The 25,457-nt window shown below is 54.4% G+C and overlaps 2 protein-coding genes across 2 annotated transcripts in view; one reads left to right on the top strand and one right to left on the bottom strand.

Annotated features, from left to right (window-relative positions):
- The window catches only part of LOC149869885 (uncharacterized), a 499,172-nt gene that overhangs the window by 427,733 nt on the left and 45,982 nt on the right, over nt 1-25,457 (top strand). The window lies entirely within an intron of this gene.
- On the bottom strand, nt 3,413-18,874 carry LOC149869889 (uncharacterized). The gene is made up of 6 exons (XM_090035227.1): nt 18,510-18,874; nt 17,406-17,578; nt 16,786-16,912; nt 11,920-12,036; nt 7,038-7,219; nt 3,413-6,540 (listed from the first exon to the last, which is right to left on the bottom strand). Exons 1-6 carry the CDS (start codon nt 18,547-18,549, stop codon nt 4,834-4,836), a joined length of 2,346 nt encoding a protein of 781 aa, XP_089891353.1. The 5' UTR covers nt 18,550-18,874; the 3' UTR covers nt 3,413-4,833.

Here is a 25,457-nt window from a genome sequence, read left to right as displayed (position 1 = left end):
GTACCCGCAGGTCCCCCACAAGATCATCCCCTGTTGTTAGGACCAGGTCTAGCAGGACACTACCCCTGGTGGGAGTGGACACCATCTGGGTTAGGTGGAGGTCCTGCACACAGTGCAAGAACCTCCTTGAGTGGTTCGTTTTGGCCACCTGTTCCTCTGAGCTGATATCCGGGTTATTTAGGTCCCCCATGACCACTGCCTCCCTCGCCTGTAAGGCATCTGAAAGCTGCTTGGAGAATACCTCACCTAGCTCATCATCCTGGTGAGGAGGTCTGTAGTAGACCCCCACTACCAAGTCCTTCTCTCCTGACCCCCCCTGGATCCTAACCCAGAATGTCTCAGTATTCCTCTCCTCCACTCCTGCCTTGATGACAGATGTGTACTGCTCCTGAACATAGAGAGCTACACCCCCACCTTTTCTTCCCACTCTGTCTCATCTATATAACCTCTACCCCTCAACGTCTACCACCCAGTCATGCGAAGAATCCCACGTTTCAGTTAAGCCGACTCGGTCACACTGCATGCTAGCAAGAAGGAGTGCAAGTTCCTCCTGCTTGTTCCCCATATTCCTGTCATTTGTGTAAAGACATTTTAGCTGCTGAGTGGGTACTCTTGGTGTCCCTTTGCCTTGATGACACATGTTCCCTTTAGTGCTTACCTGGTTAGGTTGAGTGCCTCGTTTGTGGCTTTCCAACCCTGGGTTCACATCAACCACTGGCTCTCCATCCCCCGTTGAGCCAACGGAGGCAACACAGCACACTGCTGAACCTCAGGAAGAGAGCAGATGCAGTAGCGAAGATGGGCACATGCCCCGTAGACATCCAAGGTGAAGGGGAGCTGAGAGACAGGTAGGAGGAGAAGAGAGCAGGTGACAATATCAAGGAACAGGCCAGTGACCCATCATCTGGCTATCCTGATGGCTAGTGGATGGCTGGGGTGTAGGGGAGGTGGAGCCCCAAGAATGCTCCCTAAGAGCAGCAACCGGTCTGTGAGGAACTGCAAAGAGAAGCCCCAGCACTGAAGAAAAGATCAAGTCACGGCAGGCAAGTGTCAGGCCCTCCCTCTGGGGTGAACACGACCCATCACCCAGGCCCCAGGGACACACCCCACAGCCAGCACTGGGTGTGCACTCTAAGGTCACTAGAGAGCAACTATAAGAGACCAGGTAGGTGCATGGATATTTTAGTTCGTTTTCCTTAGTTTCTTTAATTCCTTCCTGATCCCAAATTGGCTTGAAATGACTGCAGGGTCAACACCCTTGAGCCAGGAACCTTCTGATTTTATTGCCTGTAGGTCATTGGCATGTGTGCGGGTGGCTCCTTGGTACCAACTGCTGGAGTACTGTGTCCAGTTCTGTGCACCCCATTTCAGGAGGGATGTGGACAACATGGAGAGGGTCCAGAGGAGGCTACTCGCATGATCAGGGGGCAGCAGGACAGGCCCTATAAGGAGAGGCTACGGGACCTGAGCCTGGTTCAGTCTCCACAAGACAAGGCTGAGAGGCGACCTGGTGGCTGTCTATAAACTTACCAAGGGGGACGAGCAGGGAATGGGAGAGTCCCTGTTCCCTGAGCACTACCAGGAATAACAAGGAATAACAGCCATAAGTAGACTGAGTGTAGGTTCAGGCTAGACATCAGGAGGCGCTACTTCACAGACAGGGCAGCTAGGATCTGGAACCAGCTTCCAAGGGAAGTGGTGCTCACTCCTACCCTGGGGGTCTTCAAAAGGAGGCTAGATAATCACCTAGCAGGGGTCATTTGACCCCAGCATATTCCTGCCCATGGCAGGGGGTAGGACTTGATGATCTGCTCAGGTCCCTTCCGACCCGACCTACTACCAAACTATAACTGAAAGACTTCTGATCTTCCTTCAAGGAACCAACCAGCTCTGTGATGTCTGGCCAGATGACATAGAAGTGTATTCATAGGACAGGTAATACATATATGTAATTGAATTGCTGGCTAAAACTTTGTCTATATGTATACCAGTGGTTGATACTTTGCAAGGATCAATAAACGGATCTATTTAGGAACTAAAAGAGTCTCATTTGGAGACAGATTGAAGCATATTCTAAAGACAATATCAGTCCTGTTTGCTTGCTTTCTGTTTGGCAAGAGCAGATCTTCCCCTCTTGTTCTTAAGGCAAAGTAACACTCTAAAACACCAAAGGATCCGACAGGGTCACAGGGCTGGATAGACCTGGCAGCACCGAGGGCCACTGAGCAGCTAATGGAGGTGAAGGTGACTGCAGGGGAGGTAGGTGACAAGGTGACTCCACCTATTGAGTCACACCACCGTCACTATCTCCAGATTGCTAACAAAATGTAACCTGCTTTCCATTCCTCCACTGACTCTTGTGCTGCCTTTTTTCTACTCAGCTAAAGAAATCCCCTGAGAAGAGATGATCCGAGCAGGGTGCAGGGTCCCGCCCCCAAATGCAAGGAAGCGAGGTAGATTCCATAGCAGACGGGGCAGGGGGGAAAAGGGGAGTGGGGAGCAGCCGGATGTGAAGCTGGCGGCAGCATGGAGTTGCCGCACCATGCCATTCGCCCAGCTCTGCGGGGCCCCCCAAAGCACAGGGTCCAGGGCAGATGCCCAGATTCACCCCTCCCTAGGGACAGCCCTGTCCCTGAGTATGGAGCATTACCTGCCTGTGAAAGCACCTGCATCCTCTCTTCCTTCTTCTGAACAAACTGAACAGACTGGGCTACAGTCTACCAGCATGAGACTGCTTCCCTGGATGCAGACACTGGCAGCCCAGTCTGTTCAGTTTGTAGCAGTTTCATGCAGACTGCAGTGGGAATGTGCAGGTCCGGAAGAGGAAAAATGCAGTGGGGAGGAATGGCATGGTCAGGGTGGAAGGCAGGGAATGCTCCTTCCTACAACTCACGTACAACACACCTGGGACCAGCAGGGAAGGTGAACCCCACAGTCGGCCGAAACCAGTCCCTGAGCCAGCTGTCTGGGGTGGACACCTATTGTAAAGACACTTCTTCTCCCCCTGCAAGGACTGCCTGGTTTTAGAGAATGATGGGGTGGCACAGGCTCCAATGCTGGTGCAAAGATCATCTCTGTGGTGGGCCAGTAGCGGGTGCCTCTGTGTTGAGCCACCCACCTCACTGCACCCAACCACCTTCCAGAATCCAAGTGCCTCCCTGGAGGTGCCTCATGTATGGCCCACTCCCTTCCTGGAGCACACCTGCAAACCTGGGGGTAACGTACCAACACGCAGGGTCTAGACTGATTCTGGCCCAGTGCCCCCTCAGAAATAGGCCTCATCCTTGAGGGGTACTTGACCCACTGCAAGAATATGGGGTGCTTCCTTTAGTTTGAAGCACAAATAGTGGTCTCCCTCAGGCAGCTGAATCAAGGGGACCCCAAGGCATAAACTAGACCCTCTCCCAGTAAGTTTGCCGTGCTTGGTACTAAGAATTTTATTGGTTCCAAGCAGTAGGTTTAGAATAGGGTACAGAATAGAGCAAAAACAAAGAACTCCCACAGAGCAAAGAGTGGCATGGTAGCCTTTGATTACACATCTGCTACTACAACCTATATATCTAGTTCACTCTCAAGTAGCTTACTCACAAGTATCATCCAGAAGCAGGTGGAGATTCCCTCTGGAGACAAGCAGTTCATTGATCATGAGTTTCAAGAGAGTGAGTTTCAGATGGTCCAGCTTCCCTCTGAGTTCTCATCTTGGCTACTGCCCCTCCTCCTGGGTAGTCCATAACTAATATAGACCTTATGACCTCATTTACCTGATCCAATGAAGGCCAGCAACCGTTGGCTGCCAAACAATTTGAAATGCATTACTGGTTGCTGGGTAGACTGGTGGGGTCTCCAGCCCCATCCCAGTCATGCTGCCATTGCTTGGAACAATAGGGAGCCTGTTTCAAGCAATGGCAAAATGTAATGCCAGTCATGCACGCAAAGGAAGCAGGTTCCCCCTCCCTCAGGAAGGCATCCAGCTGAGGTTACAACTTGGGGTTATCTGAAGCAGATGGGACCAGAGGTGTCTGCCCTCTGCAGTGACCATGGGAACCAAATTGTCCCTAATTATGGGGAGAGACAGAGATGGTATTCTGCCACAATCTCCTCACAGGTTCCCCCAGTATTTGTGCTGGCCTCTGCCTGAGGTGTTTCCTTTCATCCCTTCACAAGCATCAAACCTGGGAGGCCAGCCTCTGTGTCCTGTGGGTATTGCAGTGCCCTAGATAGGCTGAACAAAGGGTGATCTGTGGCTGCAGTCCCCTGGTATGAGACGCTTCCCTGGATGCAGACACTGGTGGGTGCTGAGCAGGTATACATCCCCAAACCCTTTCTGCATTGCTGGCAGAATTAGGGACACTCCCGGATACGGATACACTGGTGCTGGGCAAGTTTGGAGGAGTGGAGGAAGCACTTCCCGCTCTCTAAGCACAGATGTGGCTTCTGCTGTGTGGATACACTGGTGCCAGGACAGGTGAAGGACTAGATGAAGCTCTTCCCACACGAGCACTATTATGGCTTCACCCTCATGTGAAGAAGTTGGTGTAGAGCCCAGCTGGAGGAGTGAGGAAACTCTTCCCACACTCTGAGCACTAATATGACTGCTAACCCATGCTGGTAATCTGGGGCTGGGCCAGGGTAGAGGATAGGTTGAATCTTTTCCACAACTCTGAGCACCGATATAGTTTCTCCCCTGTGTGGATGAGGCAGTGTTTGGTAAAGTAACGGAACTGAGTGAAGTTCTTTCCACACTCTATGAGCACTTAAGGGGCTTCTCCCCTGTGTGGCTACGGTGGTGCAAAGCCAGGTGGGAGGATGGAGAGAAGCTTGTTTCCAACACTGTTAGCACTCATGTGGCTTCTCCCCTGTGTGGATACGCTGGTGCTGAGCCAGGCTGGAGGACTGAGTGAACCTCTTCCCACACTCTGAGCACTGATGTGGCTTCTCCCCTGTGTGGATACGCTGATGCCGAGCCAGGCTGGAAGACTGAGTGAAGCTCTTCCCACACTCTGAGCACTGATGTGGCTTCTCCCCCGTGTGGATACGCTGGTGGCGAGCCAGCTCAGAGAAGTAACTGAAGCTCTTCCCACACTCTGAGCACTGATGTGGCTTCTCCCCAGTGTGGATACGCTGGTGCTGAGCCAGCTTGGAGGACTGAGTGAAGCTCTTCCCACAATCTGAGCACTCATGTGGCTTCTGCTCCATGTGGATACGCTGGTGCTGAGCCAGCCTGGAGGAGTGAGTGAAGCTCTTCCCACAAGCTGAGCACTGATGTGGCTTCTCCCCTGTGTGGATACGCTGATGCTGAGCCAGGTTGGAGGACTGAGTGAAGCTCTTGCCACACTCCGAACACTGATGTGGCTTCTCCCCTGTGTGGACACGCTGGTGCCGAGCCAGCTGGCAGGAGTAAGTGAAGCTCTTCCCACACTCTGAACACTGATGTGGCTTCTCTCCAGTGTGGATACTCTGGTGCAAAGTCAGGTGGGAGGACTGAGTGAAGCTCTTCCCACACTCCGAGCAGTGATGGGGCTTCTCCCCTGTGTGAATACGCTGGTGCTGAGCCAGGCCTGAGAACTGAGTGAAGCTCTTCCCACACTCCAAGCACTGATGTGGTTTCTCCCCTGTGTGGATACGCTGGTGCCGAGCCAGCTCGGAGGAGGAACTGAAGCTCTTCCCACACTCTGAGCACTGATGTGGCTTCTCCCCTGTGTGGATACGCTGGTGCCGAGCCAGCTGGGAGAAGTAAGTGAAGCTCTCCCCACACTCTGAGCACTCATGTGGCTTCTCCCTCATGTGGATACGCTGCTGCTGAGTCAGCCTGTCAGAGTTAGCAAAGCTCTTCTCACACTCTGAGCACCGATACAGCTTCTCCCCAGTGTGGATATACTCGTGCTGAGCCAGGGTGGAGGTCTGAGTGAAGCTCTTCCCACACTCTGAGCACTGATGTACCTTCTCCCCTGCATGGATACGCTGGTGCTGAGCCAGGTTGGAGGAGTGAGTGAAGCTCTTCCCACACTCTGAGCACCGATATGGCTTCTCCCCTGTGTGGATACGCTGGTGATCAGCCAGGTGGGCAGACTGAGTAAAGCCCTTCCCACACTCTGAGCACTGATGTGGCTTCTCCCCTGTGTGGATACGCTGGTGCAGAGCCAGCTGGGAGGGGTAAGTGAAGCTCTTCCCACACTCTGAGCACTGATGTGGCTTCTCCCCCGTGTGGATACGCTGGTGCTGAGCCAGGCTGGAGGAATGAGCAAACCTCTTCCCACAGTCTAAGCACTGATGTGGCTTTTCCCCTGTGTGGATATGCTGGTGCCTAGCCAGGCTGGAGAAGTAAGTAAAGCTCTTCCCACACTCTGAGCACTGATGTGGCTTCTCTCGTGTGTGCATGCACCAGTGCCTTGCCAGGTCGGAGAGCTGCCTAAATTTCTTCCCATGCTGGGTGCAGTAGTGCCGCACACACTGGTGCTGGGCCAGGTCTTGCAAGCAGATGGAGTTCTTCCTGCAGTCACTGCATTGGTGTGTCTTCCTCCCTAGGTGCATGCACCAGTCCTGGACACAGGAAGAAAAAAGGGGTGAAGGTCTCGCCACTTTTGACATGGGTGCACCTGACAGTTCCCCCTCTGCATACGTAGGTGCTAGACCAAGTCTGTGGGGCGCACAAAGCACTTCCCCCATTTTTTGAAGCAGTGGGGTAGCTCTCCAGAATGGGTCTGGCAGTTAGCAGTGAGGGAAGAGAGGCAGATGAAGCTCTTCCCACATTTGGTGCATACACGGGATTTCTCCGCAGTGTATCTTATCTTGTGAAGAGCCAGGAGTGATAGGCGCTTAAACGTTTTCCTTACCTTCAGGTAGGGGTGAGCTCTGCCCCTGTGCTTGGAAGTGAGCTGCTGCTTCCCTCTGAGGTCCCCCCCACTGTCTTGGCTTGGGTGCAGTGCATCTTTCCAGTGCCTCTTAAGGTCTCTCCCCTCCACAAATTCTTGCCTGCACCCAGGACTGTTTCTAGGTTCTAACCCTTCTCCACCCACATGCCCAACTGGACGTGATACCTGGCTCATGGCTACGTTCTCCTGCTGCTTTTGGGGCCTCCCCTGACTCTCGTGCCATGGCTCCTTCTCATGTCCCAGGGAGTCCATCTCACTCAAACTCCCTGGGGAAGTCTGTGCTGGCTCCAGGTCTGCAGACCCTTCAACAGGAGGCTCCTCACCTCTGCTCAGCAGGCAGGCACCTCCTGAATGGGAAAGAGAAACTGCACATTAGTTACTACCCTACTGGCAAAGGGAAAATGCTGCTAGTCTGTCTACTGGCATGGGCCTCAAAGCAGGCCTGGGCCTTGACATTGTGTTCCCTCAAGAAAACAAGGTCTTCCTGGCAAAATCCCAAGTGCTCAAGGCAAGGGTGGGGCAGGTCCCTGTGCTGGGGTAATGTTACCTACTGAGACTCTCAAAGTATCTGCCCCAGCTGTCCATACCATCACCTCAGGCCCTGCTGGGACAAGCAGACGTGGGACATGTACTTTAGGGCAGTGCCTGAATAGCTTCATGCTCTAAGAGGCTGAGGATGAGGGGAGGATGTAGAGCATGCATGGAGCTTTCCTCTGCTCACCAGTCCCAGATGGCCTCCAGGTTACAGGAGTCCTCAAACGGCCTAAGACCTTGCCATGAACTTGAACCAGGACTCTGCGCTGAGTCTCAAGCTTCATGACACTCAAGGCCCCAGAGAGCAAACTGGAAGGGGTGTTACCTGTCAGCTCCGTGTTCCTGAGGGAGCCCGGGTACCCAGCTGACTGGACTTACAAAGGGCTTTTTCTACTCCCACTCCTCCCTCCCCCCAACCCCCACCCCTCACCTAACCACAACTAAAGCTGAGAAGTTTAATAGGCATCTCAGGCCGTACATTCCTCAGCCTCAGTACGGGAAGCCTATTTAAACTTGTTTGACTAAAACTTGGTCGCCAGGTTAGGGAATGCTGAGGGAAGAGCCCAAGTCAGATGGGGTACAGGCGACATTTGAACAATGGTTAAGGGTTCATCACAACATCCAGCCTGTTGCAGCCCTGACCACAAATGCTGTCATACTTTTCCTGCAATGACTGGTGGAAGTCCTCCCCACAAAGTTTATGAACACGCCAAGTAATCCCCTTAAGTCTGTTAAAAGACTACAGTAAGATCGGAAAGTCATGCTAAGCTGAGGCTTATTCACAACAGGCAAAATACACAACACTGATGCCAACTTCACAGTGCAAGCATACATAGGCCATCTGAGAAGCCCTTCCAATATATCTTCTATATTCATAATTATTTCACACTGGCTCCTAGGTGTCTGGTTACTCCTTAAAACTTTACGTATTTCCTGGTTCTTAATCAGTTTCTTAAGATGTTCCAAACTAGATAACCCTTGTCACTGAAAAAGGCAATTCATTTCAATTTAAACTGTTTATATAACACAATTAAAGTAATACTTTGAAGAGGCTGGACTAAGGGTACAAGAAAGCTTCAAAGCAGCAAACAATCTGCTTCTAGAGAGAGAAATCTCTCTACGCCATACGCTGCTGTTCTCGAGAAGCTGGGAGAAAAGATTGTCTCTTTCCTTCACCTGTTTAATCTTCAGCGATCATGCTGGGAACTTTAGCTCTCAACAAAACACCTGAGTACCTTGGAGTGTTGAGATCCCAGGTCTCTCACTTTCTTTTTCTCTGTAGACATAGCTTTCTGAACATGCATTTTATTAGTTAAGCTTGAGCTAGGTTTCCCCAGATACACATTTAAACCAGGGTAATTTTGTTATTCTTTTTGTGTTTCCCCTTGCATGTCTATTACTACTAGTACCATCATAAGTTTCATATACTTAGCAATAAATAACTTTTATAGTCAAACTGGTGGTAACTGGGTGTATTTTTCCTTCTCTATTTCTGCTTCCCCACTTGTTCTGCAGCAACACTTCTTTTACCTAAGCCAAAGATCCCTGTGAAGCCCAGAAATACTGTGGGGTCCACTCGTCAAGAGGCTACCACTACTAGGACAGTTAGGGCAAAAGATTGAGACACAAAGGGGATCAGCCAATATAGGCTGACTGACCAAGTTTTGCTCAGACATGCTCTGATGAACTGAATGCTGGCCCATGAGGGTGTCAGCTGGACACCCAGCCTGATTCAGAGGTATTCTGTTCACCTGTATGCTTGTGTCCAACTGCATTTTATTGTTACCTTAATGAAATGATTCCTGCCATATGAGGGTGTCAACCTGTCCATGATGATCGACTCGGTCGGGTCAAGCGTGTCACATTAACCTGTGTGTGTGTGTGAATGCATTTAACTGATTTGGTAGCTGGAGGAACCCAGCCCTATTGAAACCGAGTCCTGCAAGATAGCTCCACAGAGGGTAAAGGACTTGCAGAAGGGAGAGATACAGCTCCATACAGAAACACAAGTAATGCAAACAGCACACTGATAGAATTACAAAGACCCTAGAAATATATCCCTAATAAATGAGCAAACCCCAAAGTGATGGGCAAATCTGATAATAGAGGGCAATTCTGGTGCAAACAATGGGGGATTCACTTCTCGCCACAACCTGAAATCTTTTCAATCCCACCCCTGCCATGGAACCATTTAATGCAGCCTGAGACCATGATGAGACTCCTCTTGGTTTCCAGGTCAACCTGACCAAGAGAAGTGGTGCTGGCTCCTACCCTGGGGGTGTTTAAGAGGAGGTTAGATGAAGAGGAGGTTGCTGGGGCTGTTTGACCCCAGTACTCTTTCCTGCCATGGCGGGGGGTCGGACTGGTCCCTTCCGACCCTAGAAACTATGAAACTGACCAGAAGCAGCCAGGGACAGCCTCAGCTTCTTTCTTGTCCCACAAGAATGGCTACAAAGAACCTCTGTATAACATTCTGATTTCAACGGGGGACTACAAATCCCATAATGCCCTGGGAGAGGGTGGCTACTTTGGGCTGGGGAATTAACTCTTACATTGCTGAGTGAGGATGGTAACTTAAAATCGTGGCAGCCCACGGAAACTGGATCTGGGCTGAAAATCAAGACAACAAACCTGACTGTCCCTTAACATCTGTCATTAGAAGGAGAAGAAGGGAACAGCTGCTTGTTTCCACATTGCTCAATTTCAGAGTGGGAACACCACTTGCCTGGACACATTACAGTAGGAGTGGGCAAAATACAGCTCGTCTAGCCTGCAGAGGGTTCCTTGGTTCCACCGGGCCAACGTGCTGCCTAGCTGTGGCACATCCTGCTGCCCGCCGGGCATAAAGCGGGGCTCGGGTGGATCCACAGCCTTTCTAGGCAGTCCGGGTGGCTGCAGCTCTTTCTGGCTGTCTCTAGCCATGTGGTAGCAGCTGGAACTAGTGTGCACAGACCTGACCCCATATGCACCGTGCCAGCTCCAGGCTGGCTTGCCCGGGCTGAGCAGTGGAAGCATGGGAGAGAAACTGCAGCTCAGCATGGGGCAAAAGCAGCCCCACCTGACACCAGTGCTTCCAGGTATAGCTGTCTGGAGCCTGTGCTAGGTGCTCCCAACTTTCTACCGTGTCACCACTGTTTCTGAGCCACTCAGTGAGGCAGCAGTGACAATGCAAAGCAGATGCAGGGCAGACCCATGTGGGCTCCAGGCAGATGCACGAAGAAGTGCCAGCAGCGGGAGGGGGTGGGGAGAGGCCGCTTTTACTCCACGCTGAGCAGCAGTTTCTCTCCCGTGCCACCGCTGCTAAGCCACGGCCCCAGCACTGGCTGCAGGCTTGCTGCTCCAAGCTAAAGAGCAGCAGCAGCTGCATCAGCAAAAAAAAAAAATGTTGCTTGCGGCGGGGGGAAATTAGCTCCTCCTGCTCACCACCGCCGGGCAGTTTTTGGTGTGGCTTCCTGAAGACTGTGTCACGCCAGGCGGCCCTGTGGCTCCGTTACCACTGCCTCTGGGCTGACCGCGCAGAAGCAGTGACAGTGCAGACCAGAGGCAGCAGTGCACAAGCCACATGGGAGCTTGGTTAGTCACAGGCAGTTGCACCAGAAATTGCCTGGCAGCAGCAAGTGGGTCGATCCGTTTTTCCCCCACAACCAGCAACAGTTTCTGCCCAGCTGCTACTGGTTCTGCTGAGAATGGAAGCGCGAGCCCAGAGCTGGCACAGGGCACGTGGGGTTAGGGCTGCAAGTGCTGCTCCCCAGTGCTACCATGGGGCTGGGGGCAGCAGCCAGAAGGAGATGCCCTACCTGCGCTGCATGCCCAGGGGTGGTTGAACCTGGGTGGAGCTGGCACAGGCCATGCTGGGGCTATGCCCTGTTGGCAGTGGCAGAGCAGGCGTCGCAGGGCATGTGGGCTCTGGGCTGTTGTGGGGTGAGGACAGGGGCTGACCAGCTCAGTTGGGCTCATGCAGGCACTCCCATTCATACCCCACATACCCTTAAACCCTCCCATGGGAACCCCATAACCACACCATCCACCAAACAATCATACACCCACAAAGCCCACACCTACCCACACCCTCCCCTATACCCCCTAACACTAACACCTACAACCCTCTGGGGGAAGACCCATTCACTGCTACACACACACACACACACACACGTACAGCACAGCACACCACCCCTTAGGCCCCCACAAACCCCAAGCTCACTCACACATCCACCCATACCCACCCACACCCTCCCCCACATCCCATATACACACATCCACACACACCCATGACCCTCCACAACCTGCATACCCTCACACCCATACTCCTTAGGGGTACACCGATGAGATTTTGGGTGCTCCTGCCGCTGTGTGCACCCTGGGAAATTGTGAGGGGGCAGTGCATATGCCCCCGGATCCACAGTCAGCACCCTGCAATGACAGCACAGGGCAGGCCTGTGGTTTCCAGGTCCTGCTGGCACTGGTTACTGACAGCAGAGTCAGGTGGGGGGGGGGAGGGGCAGCCACAACTCACCTGCAAGCATGTCCTCTGATCTTGAGATTTCCCCAATGTCCTCATCATCACAGACCCAGAACTCCACCTGTCCTCGCTGGATGCTGCAGATTAAGTCAGGTGTGGGACCTTGATATCCTGTTTGGGCAGTGGTTAAAGAGAATTTGTGACTGGGTGCTAGATGCAGAATCCAGCCGGGATTTGGGCAATGGATCCAATGAACTCAAGGTGTCTACTACGGCCTTGATGGACAAGGGAGGATGGGCATTTAAGATGAAAGAGAAGGCAATGCAGGGAGAAGCCTTCAAAAGACAACAGTCCTTGTCACCCAGGTGGATGAGGAATGGTCATAAGAAACAAAGCACCAGCTACCCCCCATTTAGAAAGGGCATTAAACTGACAGAGTCACCAGGGACAAGTAAAGAGATGTACGAGAGGCAGAGGAGGGACACCAGCTCACCAACAGTTAGCACCAACCTTGTCAAGAGACACTTGGGAGGGGCTAGATGTGTTCAAGTCAGCAGGCCCAGACGATCTTCCTCCAAGGTTGCTGAAGGAATTGGCCTGTCACAGCTGAACTGCTTGGGCAACTGTCTGAACACTTGTGGTGCTCACAGTAGGTCCCAGAGGACTGAAAAAGGGCCAATACGGTCCCTCTTTTCAAGACTGGGAGGAAGAAGAATCCGGATAACTATAGGCTGGTAACTCTCACCTCTATCCTTGGGAAAAAAACTGTGAAAAAATTACTAAGGATCAGATTTGTGAGAGCCCAGCAGAAAAAATAATGCTGAAGGGTAACCAGCATGGATTCATAGCAGGTAGATCTTCCCTGACTGACCTTGGCAAAGTAAACACACTGGTAGGCAGGGAACGGATTCAGGTGGATTTGGACAGGTTGGATATGTGGGCAGAACAGAATAGGATGCAGGTTAACAAAGATAAAAGCATATTACTGCACCTAGGGAGAAGGAATCTCCAACACACTTACAGACTGAGAGATGATTTTGTAGCAGCGCAGCAGTGGACAGGGATCTCGGAGTCATAGTTGACTCTAAGCTGAACTTGAGTTCTCAATGTGACGAAGTGATCAATTAAGCTAACCGCACTATAATCGAGCAGTGGCATGCGGACCATGAACAGATGTAGGGAGGTGATACTTCCCCTCTATGCCGCACTGGTCAGGCTGCAGTTGGAGTACTACATCCAGTTTTGGGTGCTGCACTTCAAGAGGGATGTGCACAACTTTGAGAGGGTCCAGAGGAGGGCTACTTATATGGTTAGAGGCCTGTAGGCAAAACCCTACAAGGAGGGATTGAGAGACCTGGATCTCTCCAGCTTCCACAAGAGAAGGCTGAGAGGTGATCTACCGGCTGTCTACAAATTCATTGGAGGGGGCAGCAGGACTTTGGAAAACTCTGTTTAGCAGGGCACCCCTTGGAGTAACTAGAAACAATAGCCACAAAGTGACGGAGAGAAGATTTAGGTTAGACATCAGGAAGAACTTTTTATGGTAAGGGTTGCCAGAATCTGGAACGGGCTTCAAGGGAGCTGGGGGTCTCCCCTACCTTGGAGGTCTTTAAGAAGCACCTGGCTGGGATGGCATCCCAAGTTAAGGATAACAAAAAAATGTCTTTCAGATACATAGGGAGTAAAAGGAAGGCCCAGGGTGGAATAGGACCACTACCGAATGGGCAAAAGCAATTGGTGACAGACAGCGAGGACAAGGCTGAACTTCTCAATGAGTTCTTTGCCTTAGTCTTCCTAAACGAGGGGCAAAACAAGTCTCACATGGTAGAGGTAGTCTGGGCACCAGACTACCAAGCGTTGACCCTGAGATGTTACAGTTACTTGGAAGGACTGGACGTGTTTAAGTCGGCAGGCCCAGACAAGCTCCATCCGAGGGTACTGAAGGCGCTGGCCAATATCATTGCACAGCCACTGGCAAGAATATTTGAGCAGTTGTGGCATAAGCCAGGTCCCGGCGGACTGGAAAAGGGCCAATGTGGTCCCTATTTTCAAGAAGGGGAGGAAGGAGGATCCAGGCAACTATAGGCCAGTCAGTCTCACCTCCATCCTTGGCAAAATCTTTGAAAAGATTATTAAGTCTCATATATGTGACAGCCCAGCAGGAAAAATTATGCTGAGGAGAAACCAGTACAGGTAGATCATGCCTGACTAATCTAGTCTCTTTTTATGACCAGGTTACAAAACACTTCGACACAGCAGTAGGGGTAGATATCATTTACTTAGACTTCAGGAAGGCCTTCAATATAGTATCCCACCCCAAACTGGTGAACAAATTAAGAGGCTTTGACTTCGATGATTACCCAGTCTGGTGGGTGGCAAATTGGCTAGAGTCATACCCAGAGAGTGGTGGTGGACGGGTCGGTATTGACCCGGAAGGACGTGGGTAGTGGGGTCCTGCAGGGCTCGGTCCTTGGATCGATACTCTTCAATGTGTTCATCTGTGACCTGGGTGAGGGAGTGAAGTGTACTCTATCCAAGTTTACGGATGATACAAAACTGTGGGGAGAAGTGGACACACCAGAAGGCAGGGAACAACTACAGGCAGACCTGGACAGGTTGGACAAATGGGCAGAAAACAATAGAATACGTTTTAACAAGGAGAAATACGAAGTGCTGCACCTAGGGAGGAAAAATGTCCAGCACACCTACTGCCTAGGAAATGACATGCTCAGCAGCATGGAAGCGGAAAAGGGATCTCGGAGTCCTAGTGGACTCCACGATGAACACAAGTTGTCAGTGTGACAAAGTCATCAGAAAAGCTAACGGCACTTTATCGTGCATCAGCAGATGCAAGACAAACAGAACCAGGGAGGTGATACTTCCCCTCTATCAGGCACTGGTCAGACAGCAGTTGTAGTACTGCGTGCAGTTTTGGGCACCACACTTCAAGAGGGATGCGGATAACCTGGAGAGGGTTTAGAGAAGGGCCACTCGTATGATTAAGGGCTTACAGGCCAAGCCCTACAAGGAGAGACTAGGGCACCTGAACCTCTTCAGCCTCTGCAAGAGAAGGTTGAGAGGCAACGTTGTGGCTGCCTATATATTCATCATGGGGGCACAGAAGGGAATTGGTGAGGCTCTACTCACCAAGGGGCCCCTGGGTGTCACAAGATATAATGGTCATAAGTTACCAGAGGGCAGATTTAGACTGGACATTAGGAGGAACTTCTTCACAGTTAGAGTGGCCAAGGTCTGGAATGGGCTCCCAAGGGAGGTGGTGTTCTCCCCTACCCTGGGGGTCTTCAGGAGGAGGTTAGATAGGCATCTGGCTGGGGTCATCTGAACCCAACATTTTCCTGTCCGACCCCCTGCATAGACTTGATGATCTATTGAGGTCCCTTCCGACCCTAACATCAATGAATCTATGACCCCAGTGCTCTTTCTTGCCCAGGGTAGGGGGTCAGACTCAATGATGTCCTGAGATCTCTTCCAACCCTAACCTCTATGAAATCTATGATGTACTGGGCAGCAAAAACAAAGCTTTCACTGTTTTCAAGGTACCAAAAAGAAGAGATATTGGACACACATATGGTTGGGTAACATTCATCTTAACAGTGTAATTCCAGGAAAAGTGAAAATGAGCTTAGTGAAGGGAATTACGCCAGTGAAAAGCATACATGACAAGTGGCTGACACTGAGACTTATTTCTGGGAGAGAGAGTAATTCATTATCACTAGGGAAAGGAACGGATGATTTCATAATAAGTGCAGCTGCAACTCAGCAATCATGCCATCGATTGGGAAGATCATCTCAGTGGGGATGAGGAGGGCACGGGTTGGGTTGGCAAGCACTGCAGGGTTGAACACCAAGTTCCTGGGAGTTGTGTATATGGACAAGAGAAGGCAGAAAGAGACACTTCACAGCATGGGAAAGGCCATAATTTAGAAATGGTCTAGATGGTCTTTGCCAAGCAGGACAAAACATTGAAGCACTTTCCTAAGAGAAACCTCTGGGGGAAAGGAAGCATCAGAAAAGCAAACTGACCTAGTAAAAGCTCAGTACCTCAACCCCACGCACAAGCCAGTACAAGCCCCTGCATTACAGATCCTCTGGAAATGAAAACTTGTTTTCCCTAGGCCCTGCAGCTGGCCCACTTCTTGTCATCACAATGATGGGCATCCGATCAGCAGAGGGATTTTAGGAAGAGCACAAGAAAACTTCTGAGAGGGGCAGAGGGAGCTGGAGAGCACAGGTTGTAAAAAAAATACACCAAAAGACAAAGTCTCCTGTTGACAGATGTTAGGAAGGGACGTGGACAGGAGCTTCCAGGGACCTCTTGGCAGACAAACCTGGGATACACAAGGTGTACACAGGTCGCTAGAGGAGCAGGTGAGGAAATGCATCATCCCCCTCTTGTAGCAGCAAAGGCTAGTAAGACTTTCTATTAACTTCTGCTGGGTCATAATGACAGGAGAAAGGGGACTTAGATATCACAGAACAGAGCATGCTAGGATTGTTAAATGTGTCTGGAGAGGACACGCAAGGCCAGACAGGGAGGAAATCAGAATCCTCCCCCCAAGGAACAGCTCTTAGTGCATTCATAGTGTACAATGACCTGGAGATGATGTGAACGTGCTGAGAAGGCAAAGGGAGATCATGTTGCCAAGAAACTGCTGCATATGGAAGAACCAGGAGTCACAAGAACGGGGAAGGTACAAGTGAAGGTGGCTGAATCAAATAAATGAGGAGATCTCAGTCTGAAATGTGAGAGAGGCCTGATCACTGACAGAGCAGTGGGGAGCAAGGTGATTTTAACCTCCAGCCCAAAGTTCATGAGAATGAGACTGTTGGAACAAGGACGTGACTACAAAACACAAGAGTTCACATATCTCCGGGGGGAAGCAAGACCCACAGCTTTACCCAGGGAAACGAGGGCTTGGTAATTCTTCACCATCTGCTCCTGGTAAAGCACCTTGTCTTCATCGTCCAGCAGCTCCCACTCCTCCCGGGTGAAATACACAGCCACGTCCTCAAACACCTCCCGGAGCTGCGGGCACAAGCGTTGCACCATCAGTGTCTCCTGGGCCAGCCGCTCCCAGCCCCCACAGCCCTGTCAGCAATCACTGGGCACTACCACTAATTGCAACCTTAGCCACGACAGGTAAGGGGACACAACTCCCCAGTCTTCAGCTGACACGTGACATTAATGCAGCTGTGCATACAGAAGTTCAGGTGCCGGCTTTAGCCCGTTCACCACAATCTATTTGCCTGGTCCTTTGCGGCAGCCTGGGCAGCACGTTTAGAGGCAGGGAGCCCCGGCTCCATGCACTGTAACCCGGCCTGCCTGCGCCAGCCCCCCTGGTATCGGCACTCGGGAGGGAGCTCCTGCTAATGCAGCTCGGGGTCTTTGCAGCCTCCAACACTGCAGCCTTCACGCTCTTCAGGTCTCTGCTCCCCAAAGTCTTTACAGCACCCCGGGCTCCTCCCGCGCTCTGCCCCAGCTGCACTGCCCACCACAAGTGAACCGGGGCCCTGCTCACCTCCAAGCTCTCCTCCTGCTCTGGAGGCCTGCCCTGCCCCTTCTGCACTTGGCCTGGCGCAGGCCTCAGGGAGCTCCTCTCCTCCAGGCTCCCCGGGGACGTCCTCTGCCGCTCCGGCATCACCGGCCCCTCCTCAGGAGGCTGCTGCTCAGCTCCCTGCAGGGTCCCAGCACCTGCGGGTGGGAAGGGAGGGCACAGGTGAGCCCTGGCGCTGCTGGCACGGGGAAGCCCTGCTAGGCTCCTGCACGAGCCTGGGACGGGGGAGATGGAGGCGTCGGTGTGTGGAAGAGGGGGGAGAAGGAAGACTCAGTCCCGCAGCTCTTGCTAACAGACCTCCACAGCCACGAGGCTGGAGATGAGCCCCAGTAACTCTGTCCCAGCGCGGGGAGGGATCGCAGCACCACGACAGAGCCTGCAGGGACACTGCTCCCTGGGGAAGAAGCTCCAGCGATGCTGGGGCCGTATCAGATCCACACGCTAAGGGCAGGGGAGGGGAAACGCAAGGTCGGTGTGCTCCCGGGCACGTGAGGGGATCCCAGGGGCACCAGGAGAACAAGAACCGCTGATCTGTGCAGCACGGACCCCACCACCGTGTTGTGGAAGGGGATTTCTGCACCGAGGGACGGTGCTCACGGTGCTGGAAAGTGGAGACCCATCGCCCCTTCCCTGCCCCTGGGATCGAGCCTCGTCTGGGCCACCAGCCGGAGCAGCCTTTTTGTGCTGACTGCTCCCAGGTCTGCTCTGTTTCAGGGGAGTCTGCAGCAGGACGCAGGCCTGGGTTAGCTGCACCCGAAGCAGCCAGGTCCATCTCCCTGTGACCTGCACCAGCCCCGGAGGGGGCACACAGAGCTCGGGGGATGAGGACGGGGCAGGGAGCAGTGGCGGCTGGGGGGTGAAGGACACCAGACAGGCCCCGGGGAAGACGCAGCGTCTCTGTGCCGGGCGCTGCCCCCGCGCAGGGAGAGAGATCAGGGTCTCGGCCGGAGCTGCCCACCCCCGGGATCGCGGCTGTGCCGGCCCAGCGCGCGGCGCGAGCACGGCGGCCCCGTCGCTGGCACAGGCAGGCACCGGAGCGCGTCCCCCACGCCTCCCACCCGACCTCACCTGGCTCCGCTCGGGGGACGCGAGGCCCCGGCGTTTCCATCGCTCCCGACGGCTCCCGCGGCCGGCCCGCGCGGGGGGGCTGGGCTGCTCCCGCCACGGAGCCCCGGGGCCGGCCGCGCCCGCGGGGGCTGCGTGTCGCCGCAGGCCCCGAGCCCTCTCGCGACCTGGGGACGAGAGCAGCGCGTCACGGCGGCGCCGGGCGGGGGCGAGACGGGCTGGGGGGACAACGGTCAGCGCGGCCGGCCGGGGGGAAGGGCAGGGTGTGCGCTGCCACGGGGCCTCTAGCCCCCCGGGCCCGCACACGCACGGGCCCCCGCGTGAGGGGGGGGCGCAGCCCGCACCCCCCCCACAGGTGTACTCGCAAACCCCCGCCCCCCCATGGGTGCCCCAGTACTAGCCCCGCCCCCCGGGCCCGCCAGCCCGACCCGCAGCCGGCACCTCACCGCCCGCGGGGGCTCCTGGGAGCTGAGCCCGAGCCGCGGCCCAGCCTCTCCCGCTGCCCCGCCTCCTCCGATCGCGTCACGCGTGACGTCACCACGCGTCCCCGCGGGTCACGCCTGCTGCAGCTCCCCCCACGTTAACCCTTTAGTGCCCCGAGGGTGCGGAGCCCCGCGGCGCGCTGCGCCCAGGAGGAGCCGGGCGGCGGGCGAGGGCTGAGGCGCCGAGAGGAGACGGCGAGGAGCGGCCTTCGCGGCGCGGCGAGGCGCGGATGTCGGGGTGCAAGGCACATCCCCGAGTGCGGCCCGCCTGGGCAGGCCGGAGCGCCGCCGGGGTCAGGCGCTCGTCCAGCCCCCTCCTACGGGCCCCCGGGCAGGGGCGAGACCACCGCCCTGGGCGTGGAGAGGGTCTTCCTGATGCCCGGCCTCCGGCCGCCCTGGCAGTTCGTGACCGTTGCGCCTTGCTGCCCCACGACGCGTGTGGTGAGCGGAGCGTCTCCGGGCCGGGCTGCGGCCCCTCGCCAGTTTGTCGGCGGCCACAAGATCCCCCTAGCCTTCTCCTGCGGAGGCTGCAGGGGTCCAGGCCCCTCAGCCTCCCCTCGTAGGGCCTGGCCTGCAAGCCGCCACCATACGAGGGCCTCCTCTCGAGTTCATCAACGCCCTTCTTGAGGCGCGGCGCCCAGAGCGGGACGCCCGCTCCACCCGCGGCCTGGGACCGCTGCGCAGAGGCGCGTCTCGCCTCCCCGGATCTGCTGGTCGCCTGTTATCTCCTGATGCCCGATGGCGCGCGGGTGGCGCTGCGGGTGAGGTCGTCGCACTGCCCCTCGTGTTCACCTTGGAGCCGCGTGACTCCGAGATCCCTTTCCCTCTCCAGGAGAGTTGCGCCCTAGGTGCGGCACTCTGCACGTGTCCTCCTTGTGCTGCATCCTACTGCGCACTGCCCACTTTTGTCACCTGGCCAGGTCCGCCTGCAATTGTTCCCTACCCTCCGGTGTCTGCACTTCCCCCCACAATTTCATATCGTCCACAGACTTGGACAGGGTACACGTCACGCCCACATCCAAGTCACTGATGAAGACAGTGAAGGGTACAGGCCCAAGGACCGAGCCCTGCAGGACCCCACGGCCCACATCCTTCCAGGTCGATACCGACCTGTCTGCTACCACTCTCTGGGCGTGACCTCCCAGCCAATTTGCCACCCACCGGACCATGTAAACACTCATGTCACAGCCTCTTAATTTATTTATGAGAATGGGATGAGACACCGTATCGAAGGCCTTGCTAAAGTCCAAGAAAACGACGTCCCCTCCACTCCTGCGTGGAAGCAGTTTGTGACCTGGTCACGAAACGAAACCCCATCGGTCAGGCATGACCCCCCTGCCACGAACCCAGGCCGGTTGCCCTGCTGCATTATTTTTCCCACTGGGCTCCCACAGGTGTGACCCATCGTAATCTTGGCAAGCACCTTTCCAAGGCTGGGGGTGAGACTGACTGGCCTGTAATTACTCGGATCCTCCTTCCTCCCCTTCGTGAAAACAGAGACCACGCTGACCCTTTTCCAGTCCTCTGGGGCCTGCCAGTTCCTTCGGTGCCCTGGGGTGCAGCTCGCCCGGGCCTGCCGACTCGACTCGTCCAGTCCATCCGCGTGACTGCCCCAGATCTGCATCGGCCGGTAGTGGGCTGGCGTCCCTCTGATGCCCGTCTAAGAGCCCATCCGGAGACTTCTCCTGACCCCATTCAGGAACACCGAGGCAACACTCACTGAAGAGCTCAGCCTTGTCCCCATTCCTGTTCAGTGGGGTCCTATGCTGCCCCGCGCCTTCCTTTGTCTCCCTACATACCTGACAAAGACTTTTTGTTGCCTGTAATTTGTGCTGCCAGCCCCAGCTCCGTAGCTGCTTTGGCCTTTCTGGCTGCCTCCCTGCAAGTGCGGGCCAAGTAGGTGAACTCCTCCTTGGGACCTTCCCCCTGCTTCCACCAGCTGTATGCCTCCTTTTTTGCCCTTAGGCGCCCCGGATTTCCCTGTTCAGCCAAGGAAGTTTTTTGGCTCCTTTCCCCCTTTTCCCTCATAGTTTCATAGTTTGTAGGGTCGGAAGGGACCTGAACAGATCATCAAGTCCGACCCCCTGCCATGGGCAGGAACGAGTGCTGGGATCATAACACCCCAGCCAGGTATCTGTCCAACCTGCTCCTGAAGACCCCCAAGGCAGGGGGGAGCAGCACCTCCCTCGGGAGCCCCTTCCAGAGCCTGGCAGCCCTAACCGTAAAGCAATGCCTCCTGATATCAAGCCTGAACCTGCTCTCAGTCAGTCTGTGGCTGTTATTCCTTGTTATCCCAGGTGGTGCCAGGGGAACAGAGCTTCACCTATTTTCCACTGGTTCCCCCTGGTGAGTTTGTCAATGGCCACCAGATCCCCTCCTCAGCCTTCTCTTGTGGAGGCTGAACAGGTTCAGGTCTCATAGCCTCCCTTCATAGGGCCTGCCCTGCTGCGCTATGACCATGCAAGTGGCCGTCTCTGGACCCTCTCCATGCTGTCCACATCCCTCCTGAAGTGCAGCACCCAGAACTGGACGCAGTACTCCTGCTGCGGCCTGACCAGTGCCGCACAAAGGGGGAGGATCACCTCCCTGGACCTGCTCGAGATGCATCTGTGGATGCAGGACAAGGTGCGGTTAGTCTTACTGACCACTGCCTCACATTGGCGGCTCATCCTGGAACCAACAATGACACCAAGCTCCCTTTCTGCCTCCATGTTGTTGAGAAGGGCGTTCCCAGCCCCTAGGTGTGTTGCTGGTTCCTTCTTCTTAGCCGCAGCACCTTGCACTTGTCTGCGCTGAACTCCATCCTATTCTCATCCGCCACCTCTGCAACCTGTCTAGATGGAGCTGGCTTCTGTCCCTCCTCTCCAGCATGCCCACCTTGCCCCACAACTTGGTGTCATCAGTGAATTTGGACAGCGTGCTTTCCACGCCCACCTGCAAGTCGCTGATGAAGATGTTGAACAGCGCAGGCCCCAGGACCGAGCCCTGGGGGACCCCACTGCCCACATCCCTCCAGGTCGAAAACGACCTGTCCACCACCACTCTCTGGGTGTGACCATCTAGCCAGTTTGCCACCCATCTGACTTGTGTAGGCATCAGTGCTGCAGTCACCTAGTTTTTTTCTGAGCGTGGGGTGAGAGACAGTGTCAAAGGCCTTCCTGAAGTCCAGATAGACGACATCCACCTCAACACCCACATCCAAGGACTTTGTGACCTGGTGTAAAAGGAAACCAGGTCAGTCAGGCAGGACCTGTCCTCAGTGAACCTGTTTTGGTTGCCCCTGAGTGTTACCTCCCATGTGGGCCCCTGCAGATGTGCTCCTGGATAATCTTCTCAAAGGTCTTCCCCATGACAGAGGTAAGACTAACTGGCCTATAGTTACCCAGGTCCTCCTTCTCCCCTTCTTGTAAATGGGGACCACGTTGGCCCTTTTCCAGTCCTCTGGGACCAGGCCAGAGCACCACGAGCGCTCATAGAGCCGTGCCAGGGGCCCTGCTATGACCCTCGTACTGGGATCGTCTCCCTCTGTGCCTGATGGATCGCTTCCTTCAGGAACGACCACCCTTCCTGGTCCCCCATCTCGCCAATACTCCTATCCTGCAGTGCGTCGTTGACTACACTCCTGAGCACGCTGAAGTTAGCCCTCCTAAAGTCAAGCACTTCCGCCCTACGAGCTATCTTACCCACCCCACACCGTATGGTGACTTCGACTGATTGGTGGTCACTGTCCCTGGGGTGACCACGAATCTGCAGCTCCCCTCCCAGGTCCTGCCCCACAGCCAACACCAAGTCCAGTAAGGGATTCACCCTAGTGGGACCGTATCCCTCCTGCGTTTGGTGACAGTTCTGCACGCAGGTTAAGACCTACATGAACGGTTGGATTTGGCTGTCTGTTCCTCCCAGCAGATGGCCGGGGTAGTTGAGGTCCCGCATAACAACCATGTCCCTGGACCGTACGGCCTCCGAGAGCTGCCTCAAGAACTCCAACTCTACCTTTTCCTCCTGGTGTGGTGGTCTGTAGCAGACCCCCCCTCACTAAGTCCTTTCCCCTCAACCTCCATGCATCCTAACCCACAATGTCTCGACTTTCTCCTCCTCTGATCCCATTTGGATTAGGGTAGTTGTACAATACTCCTTAACATACAGAGCAACCCCACTGCCTTTCCTCCCTTCTCTGTCCCTTCTGTACAACCTGTAGCCCTCAATGTGCACTGCCCGGTCATGGTAGGGTCCCACCAGGTTTCCATTAGCCCCACTAAATCAAAGTTATTGTCTGCAAGCAGGAGTGCGAGTTCTTCCTGCTTGTTCCCCGTGCTCCTAGCATTAGTATAGAGACACTTGATCCCTCCCAACGGTGCCTTTGGTGCCCCTTCTGCCCCTCCCCACCCCGGCCTGATGCGCAAAGGGCCCCTTGGTACCAACCTGTGGTGTACTGCTGCGTGTCTCGCAGTTTGTAGGTTCTAGACTCTCCATCTCCTGCCTCCCCGTCCCCTGTCAAACTTAGTTTAAAGCCCGACATAGGAGGTTGGAAAGGACCTCAGCACATCATCAAGTCTGACCCCCTACTCCAGGCAGGAAAGAGCACTTGGGTCAGACACCCCAGGCAGGTGCTTGTACAGCCTCGTCTTGAAGACCCCCAAGGTAGGAGGCAGCACCACCTCCCGTGGAGCCCATTCCAGATTCTGGCAATCCTCACTGTAAATAAGTTCTTCCTGACGTCTAACCTGGATCTGCTTCCCAGCAGTCTGTGGCCGTTATCTCTAGTTACTCCAAGGGGTGCCCTGCTAAACAGAGCATCTCCTATCCCATGCTCCCTCCGCTCCCCCCGATAAATTTGTAGGCGGCCACAAGATCACTTCCCAGCATTATCCCTTCTCTTGTGCAGGCTGAAGAGATCCAGGTTCCTTAGTCCCTCCTCATAGGTCTTGTCCTGTAAGCCCCTAAGCATGCGAGTGGCCTCCTCTGGACCCTTGCCATGCTGTCCTCATCCCTCTTGAAGTGCGGCGCCCAGAACTGGACGCAGTACTCCAACCGCGGCCTGACCAGCGTCGCATGGGGGGGGATCACCTGTTTAGATGGAAAGAGCTGCATTGTGGTTCCACTAGATTTTGAACTGAAATGTAGGATTTAATGTCCAGCGTGGTTTGAACTTGTTCCTTTTGTTGTCTCCCCTTCTCTTCCTGCTCAATGCATTTCTCCATGGACAGCTCACCTTTTTTTCTGCATGAGGGGGAAGGCTGCACCTTTGTGCATCTTTGTATCTGTAGCATGCTCTCCGTGCTCCCTGTGCTGTGAAAATAATCTAGAGGAGTAAGTCTGAGGTGGGGTGATCGGGCACTCTGGGTTGCTGTGAGCTGGTTGTTCATGCTGCCACACAATATTAGCACTGCTAGGTGTGTATATTGCATATACATATGCATCATGAGATAAATGCAGAAGTTTCAAAAAGGAATCAGTAATGTCAAAAATATGGTGATTTAGTCTGCCATTTTTGCTTTGGAAGAACTGTTTTATTGATTGATTGATTGACTAGCCAAGTGCCCGTCAAGAGTGATGGGAGGATGGTGGGAACGGAGCGCCACCACCCACCGCCCTGCGCTGTCGCTGCTCCATGTCTGTCCGCACACAACCCCCTTACACACACAGCCCCCCCACACACACGGAGCACCCCCCCCCACACACACACACAGAGCCCCCCACTCAAGGCCCCCCCAGACATACAGCTCCCTGGGAAGCAAATGTGAAAGCTTCAGTTTTAAACCTGGCGCCAAGTATGGGCAGGAGATTAAAATGCGGCTTTCCCATCCCTGCTGGGGCGGATCCCAGGTCCTGAATTGGAAAGGGCCCCTGGGGTCCTGCCCAGCCCCTTCATGAATCTGCCTATGGTGGGGGTAGGGAGCACCACCACAGTGACACCCCCTGCCCCATCCCCTCCCTGCCGGCTGCTGTCGGGGGGCGCAGTGGCTCCCTCGCCTCCACCTCCTCCCTGAGCAGTGGCACAAAGTTGTGCCTGCGCCTGCGCTCTCAGCACTGCATGTGCAGCTGGCCCAGAGCAGTGTTTCTCACCCTTTTAAGTAGCAAGTACCCCACAACTTCTGAAAATTGTAATAAATACCCCAGCACACAATTTTCCAGGGGATTTTATATTTACAGACTAACGTGTGCTATATGTTGGAAGAAGGGCTGTGTATCTATGGCTGTGATATGACAGATGACTGATCTGGTGGGAAGGGAAGGACAGATTACAGCCTGTCTTCGCTGGTGAGTTTGTAAAAGGCCACCAGATCCCCTCTCAGCCTTCTCTTGTGGAGGCTGAACCAGGTTCAGGTCCTGGAGCCTCTCCTCATAAGGCCTGCTCTGCTGCCCCTTGACCATGCGAGTGGCCTCCTCTGGACTCTCTCAGTGCTAGCCAAATCCCTCTTGAAGTGCAGCACCCAGAACTGGACATACTACTCCAACTGTGCCCTGA

Source organism: Crocodylus siamensis, chromosome 2, assembly GCF_052110815.1.
Source record: "Crocodylus siamensis isolate JL-2025a chromosome 2, ASM5211081v1, whole genome shotgun sequence".
In the NCBI taxonomy this organism is placed as follows: Eukaryota; Metazoa; Chordata; order Crocodylia; family Crocodylidae; genus Crocodylus; species Crocodylus siamensis.
The sequence above is the reverse complement of the archived record's forward strand: the minus strand, read 5'-3'. Positions and strand labels throughout refer to the sequence as shown.